We start from the raw sequence: 24,899 nt of genomic DNA on the forward strand, positions 1-24,899 counted from the left end.
ATGCGCTGATAGTCCAGTCTGTGCACATTTTGTGTCCTTTTGATCAAACTTGACTGCTTGTATGTGGGTGACAACTGCAAGAGCTGTTTGCAAAGCCAAGTTCAGTGAGGTGCAAACCAGGGCATGTTTTCTTACACAGACTACGTGTGACAATCAGCTGGAAGCCAAGGAATGCAGTGTCACAGCCGGCATCAGTAATGTCAAGCAAAAGGATCACGGTAGGAAACACTTTTATTCTTTAAAAGCAATTGTTTTAAGAAAAAAGAATCAAAACTGTACTTGGTAATCACACTGGCCATTATCAGAATAGTACATGCTATTAGGAAAAAGCAGTTTCTTTTTTTCTGGGACGTTCCTTACTGGAAGATCTGCATCTATACTATACCGGTGTGAACAATACACATGATGAGTGTTCGGTGAGCAAGACTCATGGACAGGAGCCTTGGCTTACTTTAAACACTTTTCTTGGCTGCAGCAGATAACCAAATAATTTGATTACATTTTTCAGAGCTTAGAAAGACTAACCACCTAATCATGCCAGAGCTCAACAAACCAGCATTAATAATCACCAAAAAAGGCACTTTAAAATACATTTGACAAGGAGTGACACTAATGCAGTAACTGGCCTAAGCCCTGCACTAAACTTTGTCAGGGTTCCTAGAGATAGTGCATTCTGGCTCCACGTAAGTGTATATATATAAATATATATATGTATGTGTATATGCTGACATCCATACAGAGCAAATCCTCAAATAACATCAGTCCACTTCAGTATCATCAAATACTGATAACATCAGTATCACTTCATTATTACACTGATGAGATGCCATAAGAACTTAACTCTTGTTTGTATGAACTAGCCCATGGTAAAACTGGTTTCAGTAATGTATCATTTTGCTTAGTCACAGAATCCATAGACGTTAAATGAGGACTTACTGTACGTATGTATGTGTATACATCTATCTCCGTAAGTCTCTGGGGAGTTAAAAACCATGTTTCCTTTCATTGAATAGTACATCGAAATTCTAGTCACTTTATTTGGAACAAAGAATGAAGAGATTGCTAAGTTAATGCAAAAAAGTACTATACTACACCTTTCTATCAACAAGAAAAAAAGGAATAAAATAAATACTTTACTTTCCTAGATCAACTATTAAAATAAGAAAATCTAGCATTTTTAAAAAGTTTATTCCACTGTAGGGAACAGGCCATTGTACCAAAACAGGACATTTTTTGGTACTGTAAATCTAACACTCACACATCTGTATTGCTTAGGTTTCGGAGAGTGGAATGAACAAGGACATTTCTTCCACAAATTCCTTCCTTTAAGTACCCACCAAGTTTTAGCTATGTTGTGTTATTCCACTTAGCTTAAAACACAAAAGTCTTGTATAAATATATTTTTAGGATGTCTAAATTCTCCATATCTGTACAGAGTACTAAAAGTACTTGCAGCAATGTTGTGAAATAAACAGAATTGGCCACATGTCAGTCTATTGCACACCCCAGGTTTGGGTATTTTGGCTCAAGGTTTTGACAGACCAAACCCATCTGTATCAGAGGTGAACAAAAGACTTACTTATTTTTCCCAGGAACAGGTGTACAAACATGATCTTATGTTAGAATATGAAAAACTGATTAGTAATGACATCTAAAGTTTAATTACTAACTGTATAATGCCTGAGAACAAAAATCAAAGCAACTTTTGAAAGGTTAAGAGTCCGACTCCAGGTATTTCCGTTTTTTAGCTGCTGGCTCTTCAGTCTCGTGTAAGTCTAAAGTGCTGGAGTTGGATTTGAGACTGGGGTCTGCTTTAAGGTTTTCCATGGCAACGGTGAAGCCTGAGAGAAGGTACCCCCCACCTCCACTCATCAGTAGTTTGGGATGGCTTCGATCTGGCAAAACCTGAACAAGACAGAAAGACAGACACTCATGTTTTCCCAAGCAGGTAAAGAACATGCTAACAATACACATGCCAGAAATCAGAATTTAAATGACACAGATTCTCTTGAAGATTTAAACAAACCTGTTTTTAAGGAGCTCCTTCTTTCAAATGATAGTGCTGATAAAAGTAGATAAATTGGCTTAGGTGATTTTCTTTTGAAAAATAAAACAGAAGCTGTTTCTCTTAAACCTGAAGTAACTTTTTGGTGGCAAATGAGCAAATGGTTTGTGTAATGCTCTGGGCCTGTAAGTGGCTTTCTTGCCCTTGGCTCCAGGGTGCTTCACAGCCAACGGCGGAGCTCGGGTCTACGGAGATGTAGCCACTGGACATGCACTCCCAGCCTCCCTTTCCTAATGCCCTGCGGACTCTGGCAAGACTTCTCCCCTGCCACCTAGCTAAGTAAGATGGCTGCCCTGAAGGGCAGGATGGCGCAGGGCTGGCGAGTGTCCTGTGTTATGCAAGGAGTCTGAGCTTCAGGGCAGGGCCTGTGGCAGCATGGAGGTGCTCCCTCAGATCTCTCTTCAAGAGAAAACTGGCTGTGAGGATTTCAAGCAGCATCAGGCCTCTAGCAGCTTGCCCCAGCATTCACTCCCAGGGAGGCCATGGGCTACTCCAAGTTGATAACGGGGTATGGCCACCAGGACTGCACCATTTCTGGCCAACACAGGGCTCCTTTACTGGGAAGTCTTTGCTCTGGGGCTCCCCACGATCCTGGCTGAGACTTTCTCCCTTCCCTACCCGCTTTGCCCCTTCTTTCACAGCCACCAGACCTGCACCATGGTCTGATAGCTCTCCCTGCCTGCCTAGTCCTGTTCTCTCCCCATTTATCTTTCAAAGGCATTTCCCCTGATCAATCTATTACACTTCTAATTCCACTTGACATATGCCTTCTTGAACTGACCTGGACTGACACAGAGCCCACCCGTAAGTACTGAAAATTTGCTGCAAAGACACCTCAGCAGAGAGGAGGGGGTCACTTTGTTGCTTGGGGATTTTGCTATTTTTAGTCACTCCCTCCACAGTTATCTGAAGGCCTTGAGTAAACACAACCTCAACATTTTGCATTGTAAATGTCTCTAGATTGGAGTTACAGAGTAACAGATCCTGACATAAAAGGAGAAAAAAAGGGCCAGGATCTCAGGGCACTTTTTCTGAGTTAAAGGCATGAGACTGTTTCATCTCTATAAACAGAAATCGGGAATCTGTATTTAACAACTTCCAGCAGTACTGTGAGGAGCCAGAGACGCAGGCGAACAGCTCCTGGGCCTGGCTGTGAGAACGCATACCTGGTAATTCCTGAGCCAGGTTTCAGACAGCCGGAGGTTGATGACCCCTCCTCTTTCCCGCAGTTTTGTGTAGCATTCCAGCAGAGGCTGAAGGCATAAAGAAAGTGCTGTTAAGAACTAGTGCTCAGGATACAATATGAGACTCAACACTTGAATACAAGAGTTCCCCTCCACTCCGTTTTAGCATTACCTCTTTATACTGACAGTAGACCACAAACGGCCTTGAAGGGGCCACGAAATCCAGCAAAGACAGCAGCAGTGGGGTGGGATGGAAACGACTAGCTACAATTAAACTGCAAGAAAGATGTTGGAGATGTTATTCTCTTTGCTCCCAAAATGGAACATAAGTTTGAAAACACATTTACAACGATCATACATTTATTTGCATGACTTTTACATAAGAGCTTTAAATACAACATTCCAAAATTTCCACATGAAATCATGAGCTACTAATTTCTAGGAAACACAAGCTGAATTATAAGTTCTCAAGATGCCTGGCAACTCTCAGTAGCATTTAACATTCCTGATTTAAGAAAATCATATGCAGTATATTTGGAACCTATATAATTTTACTAACCAGTATCACCCCAATAAATTCAATTTAAAAAATCATCTGGAAACAAATCCAACCTTGATGCTGGCTTTGCATCTCAATCTCTCTCTCCTTATCTGGCCTCCTTAGCCCTCACATCAGCCAGTTTCACATCAATCTGAACGCCCCCCTATTGGCACGCAGGCAGGACTACACAGCCCCGGCTGATGCACCATCATTGGAGAAATTTCTTTAAAGACTCTGAAACCAGCACAACTTCCTACCTCTGCCAGAAGCAGCCTCTTTTCTTAAAAAACCCAAGACAGAATCATCATCTCTGCTCCCACAGAATCAAAGCAGACAAGCAGAGAATGCTAATCTGTTTGAAGCAGAGCCCAGGAACAGCAAGATGTCACCCACATTCTTTCATCAACGCACCCATCTGCGTTCCTTTCACTCAGCAGAGCAGCAGCCTCTAAATGTCTTTTCCTCTGCTCTTCTTGTCTCCTCTGCTTTTCCTGACTCTTCAAGAAAAATAAGAAACCAAAGTACTGAGGTCATTCAGACATGCTTACAGAAACACTGGTCTGTCAAAACATTTCAACAATATTTATCAACTTGGACTAATGCAGCAGCAGGTCATTTATAAGAAAGCTGAAAACAGAAGAAAGCCCATATGTTATAAAACGATCGTTATGCTACCTCTATACAATGTTTCTGTATCATAAAGCTCCATCCCACAAACTGTATCACACATGTGTGTGCACCCCCCCACACACTCTTTCTCCATTTGCTTTAATATTTATTATTTCGGGAGCTGCTGCTGCAAAGCCAAATCAAATCTCAGTGCTTCAATGGAATTAACTTAGGTCCTGAAGGGAGTATTATGAGGGCAGGGGGGACTCTTTAACATCCTTACATAATCCCTTTTGCTTCCTCTCTCTTTAGGCTCCTTATCCGCTGGATCAGGAGAGATAATTTCCACTGTGTCCTCTTCTTTGGGGTGGTTGCTCTCTGGGGCCTCTGACGTGCTGTCTTCGTTCTCCTGTCCTGAAGTCTGTTTTTCCTCCAGTGCGTCACTACTTTCTTCAACCGAAGCACTGTCTTTTGGCTCCGATGACAACATCTCGGCAGAGAATGTTCCATTCAGGAGACTGCCCACTTTGTTGAGGGGGAATTCATAAAGACCACTGAGGAAAGACTTGGGAAATCCAAAACATGCTGTGGCTGCCCGAACTGGTCCCCCTCCAGGGTACAACTGAATAATGGAGCCAAAACCTGAGCAGATAAAACAACAAACATCTCTTGATGAAGACGACTCTAGATTTTGCAAATCCCCAGGGTCCCTCACAGTAAGAAGACTGAGGGTCTCTCTACGTGACTCTGTTCAGAGGCTGACGGATGAGATGATGTAGCTCCTCTGGGAGTCTGGAATCTATGAACATCCCCAATGGATGTAATGTTATTCCAAAACAGGTAAGCAGAAAGTCTTAAACAAGCTTACTCCCACCTGACACTACAGTAAAACTGTGATCTTGCAAATTTCGATGTCACATGATTGGTGACTGTTTCTTAGCTTTCCCCCAGTCCAATGACATTACTTTCAAATAAGGCAGTTAAAAGTTCCTATTTTCTATGGGGTCACAGAAAGGGCAGGCAAATCAGATTGTACTGTATCTTCCAACAGAGAATACATTCCTAGTATTTTTCCCACTCAATTCAGGCCAATAAAATGAGCAGCAGCCATACAAGAGTCTCCTAAAATCATTGCCCTGGAGGTTTTAGCCAGCCACAGTGTTGAGAACCATTCCCACTCCTACTGAAGCAGGGAAGGACAACTGCCGTCTGGGGGCGCCAACATTGCGCGGGCTGGGACACGTGGACTATGCAGAAAGGTCCCAGGGACTGGGGCTGCCCAGGCCCAAGTCAGTTCAATAACCTCACTTTCCGTAAGATTGAAATGTTTATGTTTTTAGATTCCTTTACTCAAAACATGAACTTGAAAATGTTAAAACTTACCTCCCATTCGTTCCATCATTGCACCCAGCACTAAGCCTGCACACGTTTCCATTACTATCATTTTGTTGCCAGCACGAATATTTCCCAATGTCAACATCTGGGCTAGTGTATCATATCTCATGTGGCTAAGAAAAAAAGAACAATTCATTCATTTTTAGCAAAGCAAGGCCTGTAATTTTAATCATCATTTTTCAAGTTTTGTCACATTAAAAAGTTATGTTAATAAGATTATCGATTGCTTTGGAGGCAATGGTAAAAAGAACTTACAATTTACGGGGTAGGAGAGTACTTTATGCAGGTGAGCAAGTTTTTATTCTACTTAAAATCATGATTTTCTTAAAGATAAATTCTCCCCCATTTTACTTTTGAAAGGAAACAAAGCGTACTTAATTTTTCCAGGTTCTCTGGCATAATACATAATCGAAAGAATGCGGGTAGATGGCTTCACAATAGTAATGATGGCTTCATATCTGCGGGAAGAAGAAAACAGAACACCAATTTTTAAACACCAGTTTAAAAATATTTTATTTTTGATAATTTTTTTAAAAGAATCTATAAAGATTTAATGTTTCTATCTTTTTCCAACAAACTTACTTCTTTTTCTTCTTTTTTATATATTTATCTTGAGCAAATTCTGTCTTGTCTCGGAATGTCGTACTATTTTCAATTAATTGCTGAACTATTTCCTGTAAGAAAAGGAGCAGATTTTCTGAAATTTTATTTTCACAGAACACGTCACTTCAAAGGTTTCTTACCCCAGAATGTATCCAAAGGTCTGATTCTCCAGTTCCTTTTCCACAGAAGTCTACATGGATGAATTCTGTAGTTTCTTACTCTATCTAGAATTTGTATTAAAATACAAGTACTTTATAACTCCATTTAAACTAAAAATAAAAGAACAGGGATGGATATATAATAAAAAAAGAAGAGAGGTAAAGGAAACTTGTCATTCTTGAAGTCACTGGCTGAAAACATTACTGAAAACAAAGTTAAGCTCTAATATGCACTGTTATTAAATTATCTTTTGCTAACAATATTAGTACTTTCATTCACTTACATTCCTGCATATAAGAAATGAAACTTTTGACATAGTGAATTGCATGTACATTCCAAGCTATTTCTAACAAGTATACAGTATTTTTACATTTTACCTTAGGTAAAATCTGCTTTAAAAACCAAGCAATTCCCTAAATACCAAACAAAAACAAAACAATATCCTTTTAATATTACCTCTCCTTTAATGCCCTTGTCCTTTAAAGCTTTTATGTCATCTTGAGTAAGTTTCTGAGATTTCCCATCATCAACTATATTTCGATTATCAGTGCCCGCTTCTTTGGTCTCTAAGGAAGGAAATTGCTTTATGACATTTATGATCTGAAATTATTAAAAATCTTCCTTCAAGTTCATATCTACTTCCAGCCCATCAGCCACTCAAATTTGGCCTTCCAGTTCCACTGGAATGTACATGCAAATTTGGCCTTTTGGTTCCACCCCAGCCTACAACCCTTTCTTGCCACAACTACTCCAAGTCTCTAACCCCTCTTCCGGCTCCCACTTTTGCCCCCTTACAATCTACCTGGAAGTCAGAGTTCTCTTTAAAATGCAAATCGGCTCATCTATTCTGACGCACCAAACCACAGAGGCTTCCAGTAGCAATTAGAATACAATGCAAAGATGATCTACAAGTTTGTGTTTGCTCTGGCCCTTGGCTACCTTTTTCTGGCCCCATTTCTTGACCCCCATTCTCAACCACATTGCCCTTGTTTCTGTCCTAAGTCCCTAACTACAAACCTACCACAGGGCTTTGGTACTTGCTGCTCCCTCTGTCTGCAATACTCTTAAGACGATGTGAGTGGCTGCATCCTTTCCATCAATCAGGGCTGAGCTCATCACCCCAGCCAAGTCCACCTCATCCAATCAGCCTGCAGTACATCTCCCTGCTTTGTCATCTTCACAGCACACATCACCATCTGAAATTTTGCTGTTTGCTTCTCCACTAGATTAGTTTTGGTATTCCCCACTAATCATTTTTTAAAATATTTATTTATTTATTTTTAGAGGGGAAGGGAAGGAGAAAGACAGGGAGAGGAAACATTGATGTGCGAGAAAAATATCAATTGATTGCCTCTTGCATTCCCCCAACTGGAGACCTGGCCTGCAACCCAGGCATGTGCCCTGACCAGGAATTGAACCAGCAACCTTTCGGTTCACAGGCCGGTGCTCAGTCCTCTGAGCCACACCAGTCAGGGCTCCACTAATACATTTTATTAGATGATCCATTTCATGAGCTGATATAATCACAATGACTAGTCATGCCTGAAATGTATTTGGTACTTTATAAAAATATGGATGTTAATTTAAAACTATTTAAATAATTACTTAAAAAGTATTTAAATAACTAACTTGTTTGAACCAGAACTTTAATACTATTTTAATTATTTAATTTTAATAATTATTTAAGGATATTTATTTTACTAGTAAAATATATTAAGTACATTTATTTTAACAAGTATTTAAGTACTTAATTTTAATTCATAATAACACCTAAAATTATGACGGTTTTACTATAAGCAAGGCACTATTAAGAACTTTCTATGTATCATATGACTCACTATGGCCTAGGCATTAAATGTTTACTGCCCCATTTTACAGATGAGGACATAAGATTTAGAGAATAACTTGTCCAAGGTTATAAGGCAAGTAATGGAATTGAAACTTACACCTAGTCAACTGAATTCAAAGCCAGATGACTTAACCTCCTCCCAATATGTTCACTACCTCAAAGCTGTTCCTCAATTTCTGGGCACTCAAAGGGCTCTGCATCTGCTCTTACACTGAAACAGCAAGGACTCATGGGACTAAATGCTGGCCCAAAGTCAGAGAGCCAGTGAATGACTGGCTGGAGCCAGATCCAAGCATCTCAAAGTTAAAGGCACACCTTGCTTCATTCCACCAAACTACAGTTCTTAGATTCTGAGTTTAGATTTCTTTAGAGATAGCATGGGCTAGCACTTTCGAATTAATTACACCTATTACATACACCCAAAGTAGTGCACCTGAAGGAGGCTCTTCCTTTTTCTTCGTAGGCTGAAGACTTCCTCCACTGGTCACTTCAAATGTGGTTCCGTAACTATGGCCAATGACGTTATCCAGATAGAACCATTGTTTTTCAAAGGTTACTTTTCTGGGGAAGAAAATGCAAGCAATTAGTCGAATCTCATTTGCATTCAGTATAGAAAAAATACATTCATTCTAGTTTATTTCAAAACTGGTCTACACAAAGGATGATCTATAGCATTACCTCTGAACACGAAGTGACAAATGGACTAGAGGGAATCGGGTTGGGGCAGAGACATAACAGTAATAAAGAATCCACAAAAACACTGAATTCGGAATGAGAAACAAGGACACGACATCTCTCCCCTGAGGCACAGGTCTGACAGGATGTCCACGCTCACAGGCTCTGCAGACTTCCCAAATAGCAAGCATAAAGGGTGGCCAAGACTGCCAGGCCACTGGACACACTGACACCCCTTGTAACTTACGTAAGAAAATCTCAAAACTGAACGATCTTTGAGATGACAGGGATTTAACAAATTCCCTAGCTTAACTGGCCGTTTTCTTTGAAAATTATCTAGTAAAAGCAAATTACATTTACAAATACACATTACTGACAATATACACATTTGGAAACGGCGCCTAACACTGATGACGCTCTTAGGACCAGGTGACTTTAACTTTTCCCGTTACCCAGATTGTTTTCTTTTTTAGGCAGTGAGAATAACACTTATTGACAGTGGCTTATTACAAACAAAATCCCATTACCCAGATTTTTACCTTACTACAATTTTAAAGTGAAATCCCACAAAAAAACAGGAACCTTTCCTTTCTTAAGAAGAAAACGAATGCCCACTGAGTGTCAGTCAGGGGCTAGGCAGTATGTGCCAGGTGTTTCACACTTTTGAATTTAATTCTCACAGTAATCCTGGGGCAGAGCTCTTTCCAGAAGAGCAATCTGAGGCTCAAGATAAAGTCCAAGGTTCAGTTACAAGGTGGGAGCTGGGATTCAAATCCAAGCCTGCCTGTACCCAAAGCCTGGTTCTTTCCACTGCACCACACAGTCTACCCAGCAAAGACCAATGGATCTCAGAAGTCCTGCCTAGTTTCAGGATGTGGCTCACATTGATGGAACTCCCCACTCCTGGGCGACACATCTGGTTAATTTTCTTTGTGCCCCACTCCGCACCTTCTCTTCCTTTCTCTGTGCCCGTGGAGGCTGACCATGACAGAATGCGAGGGACACATCACTCAGGCTCCCTTGCCAAAGGCTTCCCACCGTTGCTAGACTCTGAGTGCATCACCAGTCCCTACTAGTTCTCTAAACCTTGCCACCCCTCTGTATGTTATATGTGTGTGTCACATCTTCATTAAATCTCCTCACTTGAATCATCTGAGTGAATTTCTGCAAAATCCTAAGTGATCCTGACAGAGCCAACTCTCTTCTCTGTTGGGTCTTCGGTTCCTAATAAATGACACTCAACATATTTGTTAACATAAACCCTGACAGAGAAGTTGGAACTCAGCTCAGCCCTGATGTGCACCTCCCCTGGGTTCTTTGAGTACCCAGTGCTAATGAAATACTGGGTCTTTTCTGGGGTTGAGTTTATCCCTCTGGCAGCTGGTTAGATGTGCAAAGGAGGGTATGTCACTCAAACTGACTGGCCTGATAGGAGGTCACTGCCCTAGTCAGAAAAGTGGGGCCCCGTCAGAGGGATGTGGAGCCAAGTCTTCACCAGGAAAAAGTGGGATTTGCAATCTCTTTCTAGATACCTAGGACTGCTTCTGCCCAACCAGATGAGTGTAGCCCTAAGGGAAAATTTGGGCTGGGATGTAGCTGACCTCAGAGGGTCATTTTCTAAATGTAAACTAATGTTCTGGCTTCTGCCAAGGAAAGTGATAAAAAGTGTTTCCAAATTTTTAAAAATTCTAAAGAGTACTTTTTAGAAATAGATGTTGCTGACTGCTTCTTCAGTAATGAAAAAGTTCTTGTCTAAGCACATTTTTAAGAAGTGCACTCAAACAACCACATTTCAAGATCAGGCAACTTAAAAAAACAGTATAAGAAACAAAACAAAACAAAACAAAACAAAACAAAGTTTCACCTGTACAGTCATTACACAGTTGTGTAACTTTGAGCTCATTGAACTTACAACCTAACAATGTTATACTTCAATTAAAAAGTTTAAATAATTGTTATTGGCACTTTCCAAAACTTATGTACTTGGGAGCAAGCACACGTTTCTAACCAGAGTCTGAAAATAAAAAAAATACTGGTTTCGAATATACAAAATACAGTCCTGGCTGGTGTGGCTCAGTGGCTGGGTGTCGTTCTGTAAACCAAGAGGTTGTGGGTTCAATTCCTAGTCAGGGCACATGCCTGGGTTTCAGGTTTGGTTCCCAATCAGGGTGCATGCAAGGGGCAACCCAGGAGATGTTTCTCTCCCTCCTTCTCCCTCCCTTCCCTCCTCTCTAAAAAAAGTAAAAAGTTTACAAAATACCATAAGGATGAGGGACATATTATAAAATTTCTCTAATTTCAACCACCAAAATGAAGATTTTTATCAATGGAGAATTTAAAAAGGCTTAAAAGCTGGTGCAGATATTACTGAACTCAACTCATTTACTGAACTTTAGATCATTTCTGAACTAAAAGAAATCCCTCCCCCCTTGTTGTTGTTGTTTTTTAGTGGATTGGTGCTTGTGCAAAAAAGCTTGGTTGCCATAATTTGGTGCTTTGGGGATTGTTACTAGACTATTTTGTCATGACACCGTTGGACTTTAAATACTAGTCAACTGTCTGATTCACAAAGCAGCAAAATAAGTCATCTTAACTGAGCACCTACGAGAAATTCCAAGCCTCACAATACCTAGACTTAAGGTCTGCTAATTGTTCTCCTGACACTGCACTGAACTTACTTCTTTGTCCAAAACACTGTAACACCCACCTCAAAAGAAAGCTTGGCTGTACTTTCCAGATCAAAACATCCCAATGCATTTTCACCATTAATAAGCAACTGAGACTTAGCCTCACCGCCCCTGCTAAAAGTTATCAAAATTCCCACTTTTCTAATACCAAATCAGTGATAATTAATCAGCAGGTTCACAAACCAAACCTAATTTCAAGTTCTGAGAATTTAAGCCAACTGCTTCTAGGCAATTGAACTTTTCCCAAACTCCCATCGCCTGTGTAAAATTGGGAATCCTGGAGTGACCACACATTCGATGGGAAGTTGTTCAGTGTAGACAAGTAGTCCCTTTAGGTAGAGAGAAGAGCCCAGATGGTGACACAAAGTCGGAGAGGTTTCATTTTTGTGAAACTGATCGTGACTAAGGGATTAGGGAGAAAGGAGGGTCTATCGGAGAAGGGGGTTGGGGTGGGGTGAGAAGCAAGGATAAGATCGGGGTAAAAGGTGGGTTCTGTGAGAAAGAAGGAGAGATATCAAGAACTTAGTGGAAGGAAACCCCAGGACAGGGGGTGGGGGAAAGCGTGACGGGGGTGCACCCGGGCACTAGAAGGTCAAGAGTGGGAAAGGCACTCAGAAGACAGACTGAGAAAGATGCTGAAGGCAGAGGAGCAGGTATGAGACCATGGAAGGGGACCTCTGTAGAAAGACAGGCAGGGTAGAGGAGACCCTGAGGGCCGAGGATAGGATCCTGGGGGAAAAGTCCTCCTTGGGAGGATCCGAGAGGAGATAACTCGAGAGGACGCTGATGAGGATCCACAGAACCAAAAATGATACCCCGGTGAGAGGGGTATGTGGGGGATCTACAAGGTGGGGAGTTGGACCCTAGGCCAGCGACCTGACTCACTTTCTCCGCTGAACTTGCACTGCTTTGAATACATCTTCCCGTTTCAGCACCACGAAGTCGCCGTCGCGGATGCGGTGGTGCCTTGGAGGCTGTGGCTGCGGGCCCGACTGCTCCCCAGAACCCTCCATGACGCTCGGCGGGTCTCCCGACTCCGCAGCCTCTCTGCAGACTCCGCGCCCCGCCGCCAGAACTCAGCGGTCGCCGCAGCCAGCTTCCGTTCCCACAAACTGAGAGGACGCAGAACCGTCCGACTGGTACCGCCCCCACGTGTTGAGCGCCGCTTCCGCTTTCTAATCAGACCCTCGGAACAGCTTCCGGGAGCCTCAGGTCGTCGCTCTGGCTGAACTCCTTGATTGGCTGCATTCCTTCCCGCCCCTTCCGTTTTTCCGCTTCTTGGACGGAAGTTGCGTTCTAGTAGCGCCAAAATGGAACTTGGAAGAAGGCTGAAGAGCACTGCACAACTTTCCGCGAGCCTTCGGAGCCGTAGTGGAGAAACAGGTCCCTGAGCTCCGGCCGAAGCTCAGACAGAGTCCCACGTGGGGACGTCAAGAGAGCTGCAGTTGAAGGGAACTGCGGGACTTGGCAGGAGTCACCTGAGGATTTTGGAGTTTCCTTTCGGCCCGGCCCTGCTTCTCCCGGAAGGGAAGGGAGAACTGGCCGGGCGGATCAGCTCCTACCCGGGAGTCGGTTGGCCCGGGAGGGTAGTAGGACGGCTTTGGGATCGCTATCCTTTGCCTGTAAGAACTTAGCCTGAGGAGACGTAAGTGAAGTAGGGTATTTAAGGAAGCACAGTAGGCCCACGGATTGCTCCTTTACTCATTTTCCATTCATAACTTCTTGCATTTGTGTTGGAAATTTTACTAGATATTTTCACCCCTTTATCTCATTAGAGAAAGAAATGCCACGTAGCGTTGTTGAAGGAGCGCTTCGTCTGAAGAGGAGGTTTTGAGCTCAGTACTGCCACCAGACAACTTTGATTTTGATCAATTTCTTTGGCCTTCAGTTTCGTAATGTGTGATGTCTAGACGATTATCAAAGTCCTGTCTTGCCCTAACATGGTGAACTTGTGTAGTTAACTTATTACTTAAATCCTGTTAAAGAAAAATTCAGATAACTAGCTCTTCACTGAATTGCATTACTGTATACCGGTATATTTATATTTAGGACATGAACTAGCTCTTTAAAGGACTTTTTCAGAGCAGTTTTAGGTTTACAGAAAAATTATACAAGGTGTAAAGAGTTCCCATACATATCCCCCCCCCCCATATCCCCCTACTAGCATCCTGCATTAGTGATAAATTAGCTGCAGTTGATGGACCACATTCAATACATTATTATTAGCCAAAGTCCATAGTTTACATTAGGATTCACTGTTTGTGCTGTACAGGTCCATGAATTTTGACAAATGCTTAATATCATATCCACCATTACAGTATCACAATGGCTTCACTGCCCTAAAAATGCCCTGCGCTCCACTTATATAAGTATTTTAAAACTCAATTTTAAAGGTCACATATTTCAATTTATTGATACTCAGCCAGGAACTATTTTTATGGATTTAAGTTTAATAAAAATGAGTATCTTACTATATACAAAATAGAAAGAAATGTGAAAGCATAATTAGCAAAAGTATTATAACAAATAATGGATATGCTTTCCAAAAAACTTGCATTTCAACAAATTTTCCTAAAAACTGCAAATATCCCATTTGATCATTATTGACCTAGAATTAATCTTGCTTCCATCGTCTTTTAAGACAGTTATGGAAGTCTCCTGGAAAATTAGCATCTTTCCCTTTTGGTCTCCTGCAGAGAAAGAAAGGTTGAGGTCTGTCCAGAAAAAGTCCAGCTATTGTTAATGTAATGAGAATGGTTTGCCCCACATCAATGTAGCCTGGCAGCCAAGGAGAATGGACTGGAATGTGGGTGTGTGAACAATGAGAACTTCACTGTAGTACTCAGGGGGCGGTAGATGCCATTGAGTGAGCATGTGTACTGTGTGGCTGTTGCATTGAAAATGACAGTGAGTAGAGCAATGAATCTGCATCACATTTTGCATTCAGCTTGAACATTCCTCCGTGGAAACTATTCAGATGATTCAGAAGACCACAGCTATGGGCAACTGGTGATTGGCAGCTTCATCACACCAACGTACTTGCTCATGCATCACGTCTCGGACAGAGGTTTTTGGCAAAACGTCAAATCACCCCGATGACTCAGCCCCCCTACAGCCCAGATGTAGTGCCCTGTGACTTCCGGCTTTTCCCAAAACTAAAATCAGCTTTGAAAGGGAAGAGATTTCAGACTATCAATTAGATTCAGGAAAATATAATGGGGCAGCTGATGGTGATTGGGAAAACTGTGTGAGGTCCCTAGGGGCCTACTTTGAAGGGGACTGAAGTGTCATTGTCCTATGTACAGTGTTATATCTTCAATAACTGTCTCTATTTTTCCTTTTGTTTAGCTGGATACCTTCTGGACAGACCTCATAGGTACCCTTTCCCACTCCTTTGCTTCCCCAGAATGGTCTACCTTAGATGGTTGTGTAAGAATATCCTTGTGTCTCTGAAAAAAGGGGGTATGACACTGCAGGATTGACTATGAAAGAGCTATGATGATGTATTCATAGTGTCTCACAGGTCAAAATTATGTTCAGCCCGCGCTGCCCCTATAAAAAGTCTCAAAATACTGCAAACAAGATATCTTAATTATTTGTCTTGCTCTCATTTCTACTGTTGGAGCTTCTTGAAAACAAGTAGAGTACCTTATTTTTATCTCATGAACATTCAGTATACTTGTTAAACATCTATGGTAGACCTTAAAAAAAGAGGATTTAGAAGAGTTACTGCAGATTAGAAGAATGACAGGTTCATATCACAGTGTACAATGCTGCAAACCTGTTGACTCTTGTTAAAGTACATTATATTATTTTTCACTTATTTACTAGTGAATGCATTTTTAAGAGCACTATTTCCCCTATAATTTTGATGAAGACTTTCCTAATCTCTCAGAAGACATGAATGGAGAGTATAGAGGCAGAGGTTTTGGACGAGGAAGATTTCAAAGCTGGAAAAGAGGAAGAGGTGGTGGTAGCTTCTCGGGAAAATGGAGAGAAAGAGGACACAAACCTGACTTGAGCAAAACCACAGGAAAACATGCTTCCGGTAGGGGACGTCAATGATTGTTTTTGTTTTTGTTTTTCATGAAGGAATCTATTCATGCCTGGCATACAAAGCAGTTTAACTCAAATTTCAGTCTGTCTTTTATTGATGTTAACCCTTTAAGGTAGTTTTTGAATGTTAATATCCAAAATTCTTACCGAAGCCTGTAATTTAGATAGTCTTAATATCATGTCAAGTTCTCATTGTTGGTAGGTGGAGCAAACTGGAAAAAATGTTTGCTGTTTCTACTAACTGAATTTTCTGTTTTGTTTTGTTTTCAGAACAAACTTCACAGTCTTTGCTGCTACAGTCAACATTAGATCAGTTCATACCGTATAAAGGCTGGAAGCTTTATCTCTCTGAAGGTAGAATAATAGCACAAAAAGTACCATAAGTTATAATTTTTTGACTTGGCTGCTACATCTCATATTACTATAATTCATTTGTACTGATATGTACTCCCTTCTTTAATATTAGTTCACCCAAAGAAATCATGTTTATGTTTCCAGACTATTATGTTTAGGTTTTATATCAGTCAGGAGCACAGAAGTCACAATAGGTATTTCAAAAGGGGGATTTAATACAGGGAATTGGTTATAAAGATGGAAGACTAAAAGAGCAAAAAGGGAACATTGAGGTAAGCCCCCAGATAGTCGTAACTTCAGGAAGCAGCAACCCTCCTTATGACTGAGGGAACAAAAGTTCTGAGGTTACCAGAACCTAGGAATTCAAAGAAGTGGCCACAGTGAAACCATTGTATTGACCTTTGAAGGGCACCCTAAAATGTTGTGTTTAGACATGTGAGGTGAATTAAACTGGTTGCTGCTGGTAACTGGTGGAAGAATAGCACAATTGATGCTTGAAGTTAGAAGCTGGAACTGTAGCTGTCCTTTGTAGCTGGAGAGATGCTGAGAAGAACTGGAAATAAGAGAAGATGATTTTCTTCTTTCCTGCCACCTTCGAGCCTTTAAAGTGCCTCCAGCTGGCAGAACCTAAAGTGGTCTGGGAAATTCAGTGTGCAGATCCTGATCATAAGGTCGCAGGGCAGAAAATAAAGGGTAAGGTTGGAACTGAGAGATGATAACCAACACAGGTTTCTGTGGAAACACAGTTAAGGAATCTGCCTTTTATAATCAAGAACACCAACTAATGTCGTATGTCTGTCTATGTAGGTTTGGAGAATTGTCTTTTCTGTGCTTTTACAGGATCTGGCTTGTTAGGTCTCTTACGAGATAAGAGATTGTTCAGTGGTTCCCACTAGACCAGTGGTTTTCAACCTTTGTGCTGCGGCACACTGGTGTGCTGCAAGAATCTTTAAAACATGCAGTACCTGACTTTAGTCAGAGGCACTGACCTGTTTTCCCTTAGATTGTCAAATTAAAAAAAGTTACAAAAGCTAACACAACAATAGCTACCCAGTGTATAAATCAAAATTATAGCTATTGTTTTTGGTCAGATCAGCAAAAAAATGGTACAATATATTTTTTGGTGTACCACAGAATTTTAGTAATTAGTTTGTGTGCCTTGAGATGGAAAAGGTTGAAAACGGCTATATTTTTTCAATTATAGTTGACATTAGTTTCAGGTGTACAACATAATGATTTGACATTTATATAACTTGCGAAGTGCTCACCGTGTAAGTCTAGTAGATATCTGTCATAAATATTGGTGCTTTCAGGGTGATACCTGCTGTCTGTGTTTCAGATTATGTAAACCTAAATTTGTTTCAGAATCTTAAGTATACATTGCATACCACTTATTTCTTCTTTCCTTTTTCTTTTCAAAAGATTTTACTTTTAAAGAGCAGGGAAGGGAAGGAGAAAGAGAAGGAGAGAAACATCAATGTGTGGTTGCCCCTCACACACCCCCTATTGGGGACCTGGCCCACAACCCAGGCATGTGCCCTGACTGGGAATTGAACAGGGGAACCTTTGCTTTACAGGCCCACGCTCAATCCACTGAGCTACACCAGCCAGGGCCATTTCATACTACTTCTTCTCTAAATGTACTCAGAAGGCAAAATTATAGGAAAAAGTCATCTACTGTTTGTCCTATGTTTCTTCTGTCTCAGGAAAATTATGCTTGTGTGCGTGTGATTATTGGTGCTAATGTCAATTTGTTTGGTTAGTTTACAGTGAGAGCTCTCCTTTTATTGAGAAGATTCAAGCATTTGAAAATTTTTTCACAAGGTGTATTGATTTATATGATAAGGTAAGATGCCTACGCAACAAAACGCTACTAATCCACTTTTTTGTGTCATCTAACTGAACAGTGTATTTGAGGTGGTGGATGATCATGGATGCGAGAGCCACACTGTCTTGGTCCAGCTCTCAGTCCTGCCGCTTACCTGCAATGTGGACTTTGTTGAATTTCCCACCTTCTCTGTGCCTCAGTGTTTTCATCTAAGAGTTGAAGGTGATCGTATTAGTAATACCTGCCACTAAGGTTCTTAAAAGGCGTAAATAAGTGAATATATTTTAAATACTGGAATCATGCTAGGCTACAAAATTAACAGTACAAAGTATGTGATTGAATGCTCATTTATAATCAGCTCTGAAAAAGCAATTATTGTATTCATACCTTAATATTTTATAGGACGAAATAGAAAGAAAGGGAAGTATTTTGGTGGATTTTAAAGAATTGACAGCAGACGACGAAATAGCTAAATTGATACCAAATATAGGAAATGAATTAAGGGACGCACCTGAGAAAACCTTGGCTTGCATGGGTCTGGCAATACATCAGGTAAATGTTTGTTTTGTGAGACTTCTATCAAAGTTGTAAAGAAGTTTCACAGTAACAGTAGTACCTTCTCTAAAAGATACTTAGTTTTTCAAACAGACATTAGCTAGAACAAAAAGGTTGCTGTCCTAATCCTGAAAGATACCATTCATTCTATATACGATTGCTTACTTTATGTAATTTTTAAAGAGAATCCAGTTGTCTTATATTAAGCCTAACACTAAAGATTTGAAATCTAAAACAGTATTATTCTTCTCAATTTTTTGTGTTTAAAATGTTGCTATTTTCATTAAAATAGAGATATTTTAATAACTGTTGCTTTGTTAAAATATGAGTTTTAAATGAATTAATACATTTTTAAAAATTTTACAATTTTAATTTCTTTCTTAAATCATTTTTGTAATTGTTATTCTATTACAGTTGTCCCAATTTTTCCTCCTTTGTCCTCCTCCACCCATCCCACCTCCCCACTCCCACAGCCAATTCCCACACTGCAATATATTACTTTAAATATAATATTTACTTCTAATTTATCTGAATTAGTTTAATCTCATTAAAGATTGTGTGGACATTAACCATTGTTTCAAAGAGCTATACAGTCTCATAGGGAAGATAAGAGAGAGCATCATGGTGTTATCAATTGTGAACTTGGAACAAAAAAAGACCCAGCTCAGATTCAGATTCAAGTCAGTCTCCCTGAGTGTCCCCATGTATAAGTTGAAAATAATAATACATGCTGTGTCTAATGAGTTTTACTCAGGTTCTGATCCCACAACATGTAAAAGCACTTTTTAGGTTGGCAAACACATAAATGCTTCAAGGCAAAGCAGTAAAGTTGTAAATCTCAGGACAGACTGAAAAGTGCTGGGTGCATTTAGATACAGAGATAAGATTCTCAGCTATTGTGGAGGAGTGGGGATAGCCCAGAGGAAGATTTTGTAGAGGTGGTGTGGTTTATGATGGGTCTTAAAGGGGTCTTTAGGACTGGACATAGAGCAGAGGAAGTAAGGGTATCCAGTAAGGATACAATAATGAACAGTAAGGAACAGTTCATTATAAAGGTGTGTACATTGCTAGTAACCCAAGACTAGGAACCTTGGCTGTGCTCTTCAGGCTCCTCTTGCTCATTATTTCTCAGTATCCAAGTCACTACATCCTTTCATTTCTATTTTTAAAATGTCTCTTAAATCCACCTCTTTTTCATCTTTACTGTCTCTGTCTTAAGCCTTAATTATTTTTCATAAACTGTTGCCATACATGGTAAAACATGTTGTTCTTAGAAACTATGGTGACTTTCCTACTAAATGAAATCCAAATCCTTTACGTGGCGTTGAAGGCTTTCCATCGTCTGGTTCATCTTCCTCTCCCCACAACTCTCCTTCATCCAGCTAAACTGGACTCTTTTCAGAATATGTTCTATCCATTCAGCATCGAATGCCTCCTTCCTTGCGTATCCAAATTTTGGGGGCCTAACTCAGTTGTCTTACTGTGAAACCTTTCTAGCAACCCCTTTTCAAAACTTGCGTGAGATTTCTGCATGATATTTATGGTCCTTACAACAATTATAGCTGTATATGTGCATCTTATTTTTTTCTTAGATTGTCAGCATTCTGCTTTGTACACAAGTAGATATTAAGTGTTTTATTGTCCAATGCCAAGGGAGTGGGTATTGGGTATTTCAGAAATCATGTTTATTTCCGCTACCTTAATGAATATGGAGAAAAAGATAATGCTTTCTCACCATAAACCATCCAGGAGATAATAGCTTTGAGGCAACTATAAGGACTTTTAAGATTAGGTTTAGTTGGGACAGAAAGTAGCAGACAGGATTCTGGAGGTTTTCAGTCCATGGACAACAAAATCCCAGGTAAGACATAATTCAATACAAAATAAGTAGTCATAATTAAATATCAAGAGTTTTAAAGGGCTATTAAGAGTTCTGTTAGTGTTCTGTTCTGAACTATTTACACTCATAAACTTTATGTTTCTAACTTTTGAGTAAATGTGTGTCCTGGTTAGGTGTTAACTAAGGACCTCGAAAGGCATGCAGCTGAATTACAAGCCCAAGAAGGATTGTCTAAAGATGGAGAAACTATGGTCAATGTGCCACATATTCATGCAAGGTAAGGAATTTGTTGGTATTAAAATATTTAGAATTGGGCATTGAAGACTGTTTAAGAATGAGACCTCATAAAGCAAAAAAAAAAAAAAAAAAATTAGTACAAAGGGTATGAGTTCTTTGTCTCATCGGTCATCGCATCCAAGTAAACCCACTGAGAATTCTTCAAAGATATAAATAAATAAATAAATTTTTTCTGCCCAAATAAGTTGATTTCCCAGCCTCCAGATTTTTGTGAATGCTGAATTTGGATGTGCACTTACGAAGATCCTACTGTTTAAATTTAGTGGTCCCTGTAATACACTTAAGTGATGTGATCATACTTTGTTAGAATTATTAGGTTGCTACTAGACACAGAACAAATGGAATTTTGTTCTTTTTTAACTCATCTTTATTGTATTTTAACATTTTAATTTCTCGTTAAAAGAGATGAATAAGGTAATCATCAGGGTTTTGTTTTTCTTTTCCAGAATTTATAGAATACATGTCCTAACAGTTCTTGAAAAAGAAGTTAGAAACTCAAAAGTTATTGAATCTGTAGACTTTCCTTCTGACAGTATTTTTTTTCATTTTTCACTAGGGAAAAATGGGACAATGGGACAAAAAGAAAATGGAAGATGTAGCTTTTTTTTTTTTTTTTTGAGAGTGATTTGATTTTTGTGACATTTCTGATATATGTAGAGATGATATGGTTTGAGAATTCCATAGTTGCTCTTATAAGGAACTTGTGAAATGCAGACAGCATCAATTTTCTGTCCATGGTAAATTCATGGATAAGTATGTTCTTGTTTTTGTTCCCAGGGTATACAACTATGAGCCCTTGACACAACTCAAGAATGTCCGAGCAAATTGCTATGGAAAATACGTGGCTCTGAGAGGGACAGTGGTTCGCGTCAGTAACATAAAGCCTCTTTGCACCAAGATGGCTTTTCTTTGCGCTGCATGTGGAGAAGTTCAGAGTTTTTCTCTTCCAGATGGAAAGTATAACCTTCCCACAAAGGTGGTATCATGTTCGTTAACTACTTTATTTACCCTGGTAAAGAAGGCAAATCATTCTACAGAAAACACTTCCTGATGTTTATGAATACAGAGTTTATTTTTCTTTTCAGTTTTTAAATTATGAAGTACTTCAGGGTATAGGAAATAAAGAAATAAATATTCTTCTATCCACCTTTCAGAATTTACATTTTGCCAGCTCCAGATATATTTTTAAAGATATGAAGCATTGATAGAATTAGTGTTTCATTTTTGCCCCCTGTGTGTGCCATTCCCAGTGACAGTCATTACCCAGAAGTCAATGTGTATTCTTTACATTCAGTTTTTATATTTCGACTTAATAGGTACACATTTCAAGTTTTATTTATTCTGCTGGTTGAAAGTGTTCCTTTTTTCTTTGTTAACATTTTTTTAAGCTGTAGATTTTTAAAACCATAGAAAAGTGCAGAGAATAATGTAATTAATATTTATATACCCACTACGAGTTGGCAAATATTAATATTTGTGATTTTAGCTTAATTGTCTTAACAACAATAGTATTACAGTTAAAATTAAAGTCTCTCCGATCCTCTCCTCAGTTCCATCCACTTTGTTCCACCCTTCCAGACAGCCGCTTTCTGGATTGGCATGTATTCTTCAAGTCTGCATTTTCATACTTGACTATATATAGGGTTTATTTGCTTGTGTGTATTTACATAAGTGATATACTGAATGTAGCATTTCTCAACATTTATTTCATGTGCGTATTTTGGAGTTCTACCTATCTTGATATACATTTAATTCTTTCATTTTTACTGTTGGTGACTGTCCCATTAAATGAATAGCCACTGATTATCTATTTTCCTGGTGAACATTTGTACTTCGAGTTTTTCACAATTACAGATGATGCCGCAGAGAACATTCTTGTACATATCTCCTTAGGAAGAATTTCTCAGTTATAGGATATGCTTACTTTCAACTTTATTAGGTGCCAGTTTATGCCCCTACTGGTAATGGTAAGCAATTAGCATTTCCCCATGTTTTTATTAACACTTGGCGTTGTTAGGCTTTTTAGTTTGCTAGTCTGTTGTGTATAAAGTGGTGTTTCGTTTTTAATATTAATTTCGATGACTTTTGTTATAGTTGAGCATCTTTTCACATCTCTGTTGGCTGTTCATTTTTATTCTGTACTGAATTTTCTGTTTATGGCCTCTATTCATTTTTCTGTTCATGCATTAGCTCCCCCCCTTCAGAAGATAACATTCCACGACCTGCAGTGGATGCCTGTAACGGCAGATAGTACTCAACCGTGTATATACTATGTTTTTTCTACACGTACATACCTTTTTACTTAAAGGAAGCCCTTTACATCTTTGTCATATCAGAATTGCCAGTATCACTGCTCTTGCACCTTGACGCCACTGTTAAGTAAAGTAAGGGTTACTGGAACACACGCACTGCAGATACTGTTAGAGTGGATCTGATGATCCAGGCGGCTACCACGTGACTAAAAGGTGGAGAGCTAAAAGGTGGAGAGCGTACACAGCGTGGATAAGCTGGACAAAGGGAGGAGTCACGTTCTGGGAGGGACAGAATGGGATGAGGCGCGATTTCATCAAGCTCCTGAGAAAATTTAACTACTTCATCAAAAGTTTCAATAAGATCAATGTAAGTAAGATCATATGGAGTTGACACAGGACCAGTGATATAAAATAAAATCGCATGTCTATAGGAGCACAGTGTACTACAAAAGTAGCATTTTCTGTCAGTAGAAAGCTCCTGAGAATGGTGCATAATTTGAAACTTACAAATTGTTTATTTTTGAAATTTTTTATTTAATATTTTCAGAGTGTAGTTAACTCATGGTTATCTGTAGAAAACTGAAACGGCAGAAAGCGAAACCACAGATAAAGGCAGGTCACCGTACTACTGATAGTTCTTTATGAATTCTAGATGCTAATCATTGATTATATACATTGCAGATACTTTCTCCCAGTCTTTGGTTTGTTTTTTTAACTTTGTGGCATGTCTTTTGTAGTATAGTTTTACATTTTGGCATGGTCAGATTGATCAGTGTTTTCCTTTATGATTTTTATATTTTATGCCCTGCTTAAGAAGGCCTTCCTCACACAAGCATCATGAACATATTTCTTACATTTTCTCCAAATATTTTTTTAAAAAATATTTTATTTATTTTTAGGAAGAGGGGCAGGGGGAGAGAAAGAGAGGGAGAGAAACATCAATGTGAGAAACATCAGTCAGTTGCCTCCCATACATGCCCTGTCTGGTGATTGAACCTGCAACCCAGGCATGTGCCCTGACTGGGAATTGAACCAGGACCTTTCACTTTGCAGGATGACGCCCAACTAACTGAGCCATACCAGTCAGGGCTTCTCCAAGTACTTATAAGCCTTGTTTTTTGTATTTAGATCTCTCATGCATCTGGAAGTTAATTTTATTACTGGCAAAATGCTAAGGATCTAGTTTTATTCTTTTAGATTAAAAGTCAGTTGTCACCAGTTATAAATTAAGCCCTTTGTTTATTTCTACTGATGGAAAATGCTACTTTTGTAGTACACTGTGCTCCTATAGACATGCGATTTATTTTATATCACTGGTTCTGTGTCAAATCCATGTGACCTTACTTACATTGATCTTATTGAAACTTTTGATGAAGTAGTTAAATTTGCCATATCTATTCTTCTTTTCCAAAGTTGCCTTTACCATTCTTGGATTTTAATAAAGTTAGCATTTATTATACTTCTACTCAAATTGAAATTCCTAAGTCTTTCTCTTACAGGAAGAACAAAGTGTGTTAGATTCAGCTATTGGTTCTGAATAATCAGTAGTGTTGATATACTGGTGTCATCTACTGTTTGTTTGGACTTAAGATTCAGGCAATGCCTTTAGCGCAGAGGCCAGAACTTAAATCCTCATATAAATCAGGTATTTTCTGTAAACTGTTTGGTGCTCTTTATTTCCGTGCTCTTTAGTGGGTAGTAACGTGGATTCGGAAGATGAGTTGATAGTGTGAAGAGGTCCTGCGTGTGTCTGAACTTCAGTGAACTGAAGTGACCAGCAAGATGGTTGTTCCAAGCTATCTCTGTTCCATTCTCTATTGCTGCAAAACAAATCACCCTAAAACTTAGTGGCTCAAAAGAATAACAATCATTTTATTATTTCTCATGGTTTCCGTGGTCAGGAGTTCAGAAGAACTGCTTGGGTGGGTAGTTCTGGCTCTAGATCTCTCA

General features: G+C 39.6%; 2 protein-coding genes across 7 annotated transcripts in view; one reads left to right on the forward strand and one right to left on the reverse strand.

Annotated features, from left to right (window-relative positions):
* Nucleotides 1–213: 213 nt before the first annotated feature.
* On the reverse strand, nucleotides 214–12,932 carry TRMT6 (tRNA methyltransferase 6 non-catalytic subunit). Of its 2 annotated transcripts, XM_024559805.3 has the most exons (11): nucleotides 12,653–12,932; nucleotides 8,839–8,966; nucleotides 7,013–7,122; nucleotides 6,377–6,468; nucleotides 6,169–6,252; nucleotides 5,783–5,907; nucleotides 4,683–5,041; nucleotides 4,202–4,287; nucleotides 3,422–3,524; nucleotides 3,232–3,318; nucleotides 214–1,905 (listed from the first exon to the last, which is right to left on the reverse strand). In XM_024559805.3, exons 1-11 carry the CDS (start codon nucleotides 12,778–12,780, stop codon nucleotides 1,714–1,716), a joined length of 1,494 nt encoding a protein of 497 aa, XP_024415573.1. In that variant the 5' UTR covers nucleotides 12,781–12,932; the 3' UTR covers nucleotides 214–1,713. The 2 variants fall into 2 exon arrangements, with proteins under 2 accessions (XP_024415573.1, XP_071077886.1); XM_071221785.1 differs by lacking the exon at nucleotides 7,013–7,122 and having other exon boundaries at nucleotides 12,653–12,780.
* Nucleotides 12,933–13,079: 147 nt separating this feature from the next.
* MCM8 (minichromosome maintenance 8 homologous recombination repair factor) overlaps nucleotides 13,080–24,899 on the forward strand; it is a 46,190-nt gene continuing 34,370 nt past the window's right edge. For 2 of the 5 annotated variants that reach the window (XR_008427206.1, XM_045195004.2), the window contains exons 1-7: nucleotides 13,080–13,412; nucleotides 15,663–15,815; nucleotides 16,094–16,177; nucleotides 17,941–18,023; nucleotides 18,408–18,557; nucleotides 20,574–20,677; nucleotides 21,475–21,673. Coding sequence is in view for 4 of the 5 variants with exons in the window: in XM_045195004.2 (XP_045050939.2) it covers nucleotides 15,668–15,815; nucleotides 16,094–16,177; nucleotides 17,941–18,023; nucleotides 18,408–18,557; nucleotides 20,574–20,677; nucleotides 21,475–21,673 (768 nt within the window). In the remaining variant the exon portion in view is untranslated. Of the gene's footprint in view, nucleotides 13,413–15,122; nucleotides 15,144–15,598; nucleotides 15,816–16,093; nucleotides 16,178–17,940; nucleotides 18,024–18,407; nucleotides 18,558–20,573; nucleotides 20,678–21,474; nucleotides 21,674–24,899 lie in introns of those variants that run through there. The other 3 variants (XM_053927321.1, XM_045195009.2, XM_053927322.1) reach the window with 3 other exon arrangements.

Source organism: Desmodus rotundus, chromosome 6 (genome assembly GCF_022682495.2).
Source record: "Desmodus rotundus isolate HL8 chromosome 6, HLdesRot8A.1, whole genome shotgun sequence".
Lineage (NCBI taxonomy): Eukaryota > Metazoa > Chordata > Mammalia > Chiroptera > Phyllostomidae > Desmodus > Desmodus rotundus.

What these genes read in the sequence shown, in the direction of transcription:
- TRMT6 (XM_024559805.3), bottom strand. Translation starts at nt 12,780, where the DNA reads ATGGAGGGTTCTGGGGAGCAGTCGGGCCCGCAGCCACAGCCTCCAAGG. An exon ending in GTGCAAGTTCAGCGGAGAAA is followed by an intron (nt 8,967 to 12,652) that starts GTGAGTCAGGTC and finishes TTTCTTCCCCAG; the next exon opens with AAAAGTAACCTTTGAAAAAC. An exon ending in TCTACTGTCAGTATAAAGAG is followed by an intron (nt 3,319 to 3,421) that starts GTAATGCTAAAA and finishes TTATGCCTTCAG; the next exon opens with CCTCTGCTGGAATGCTACAC.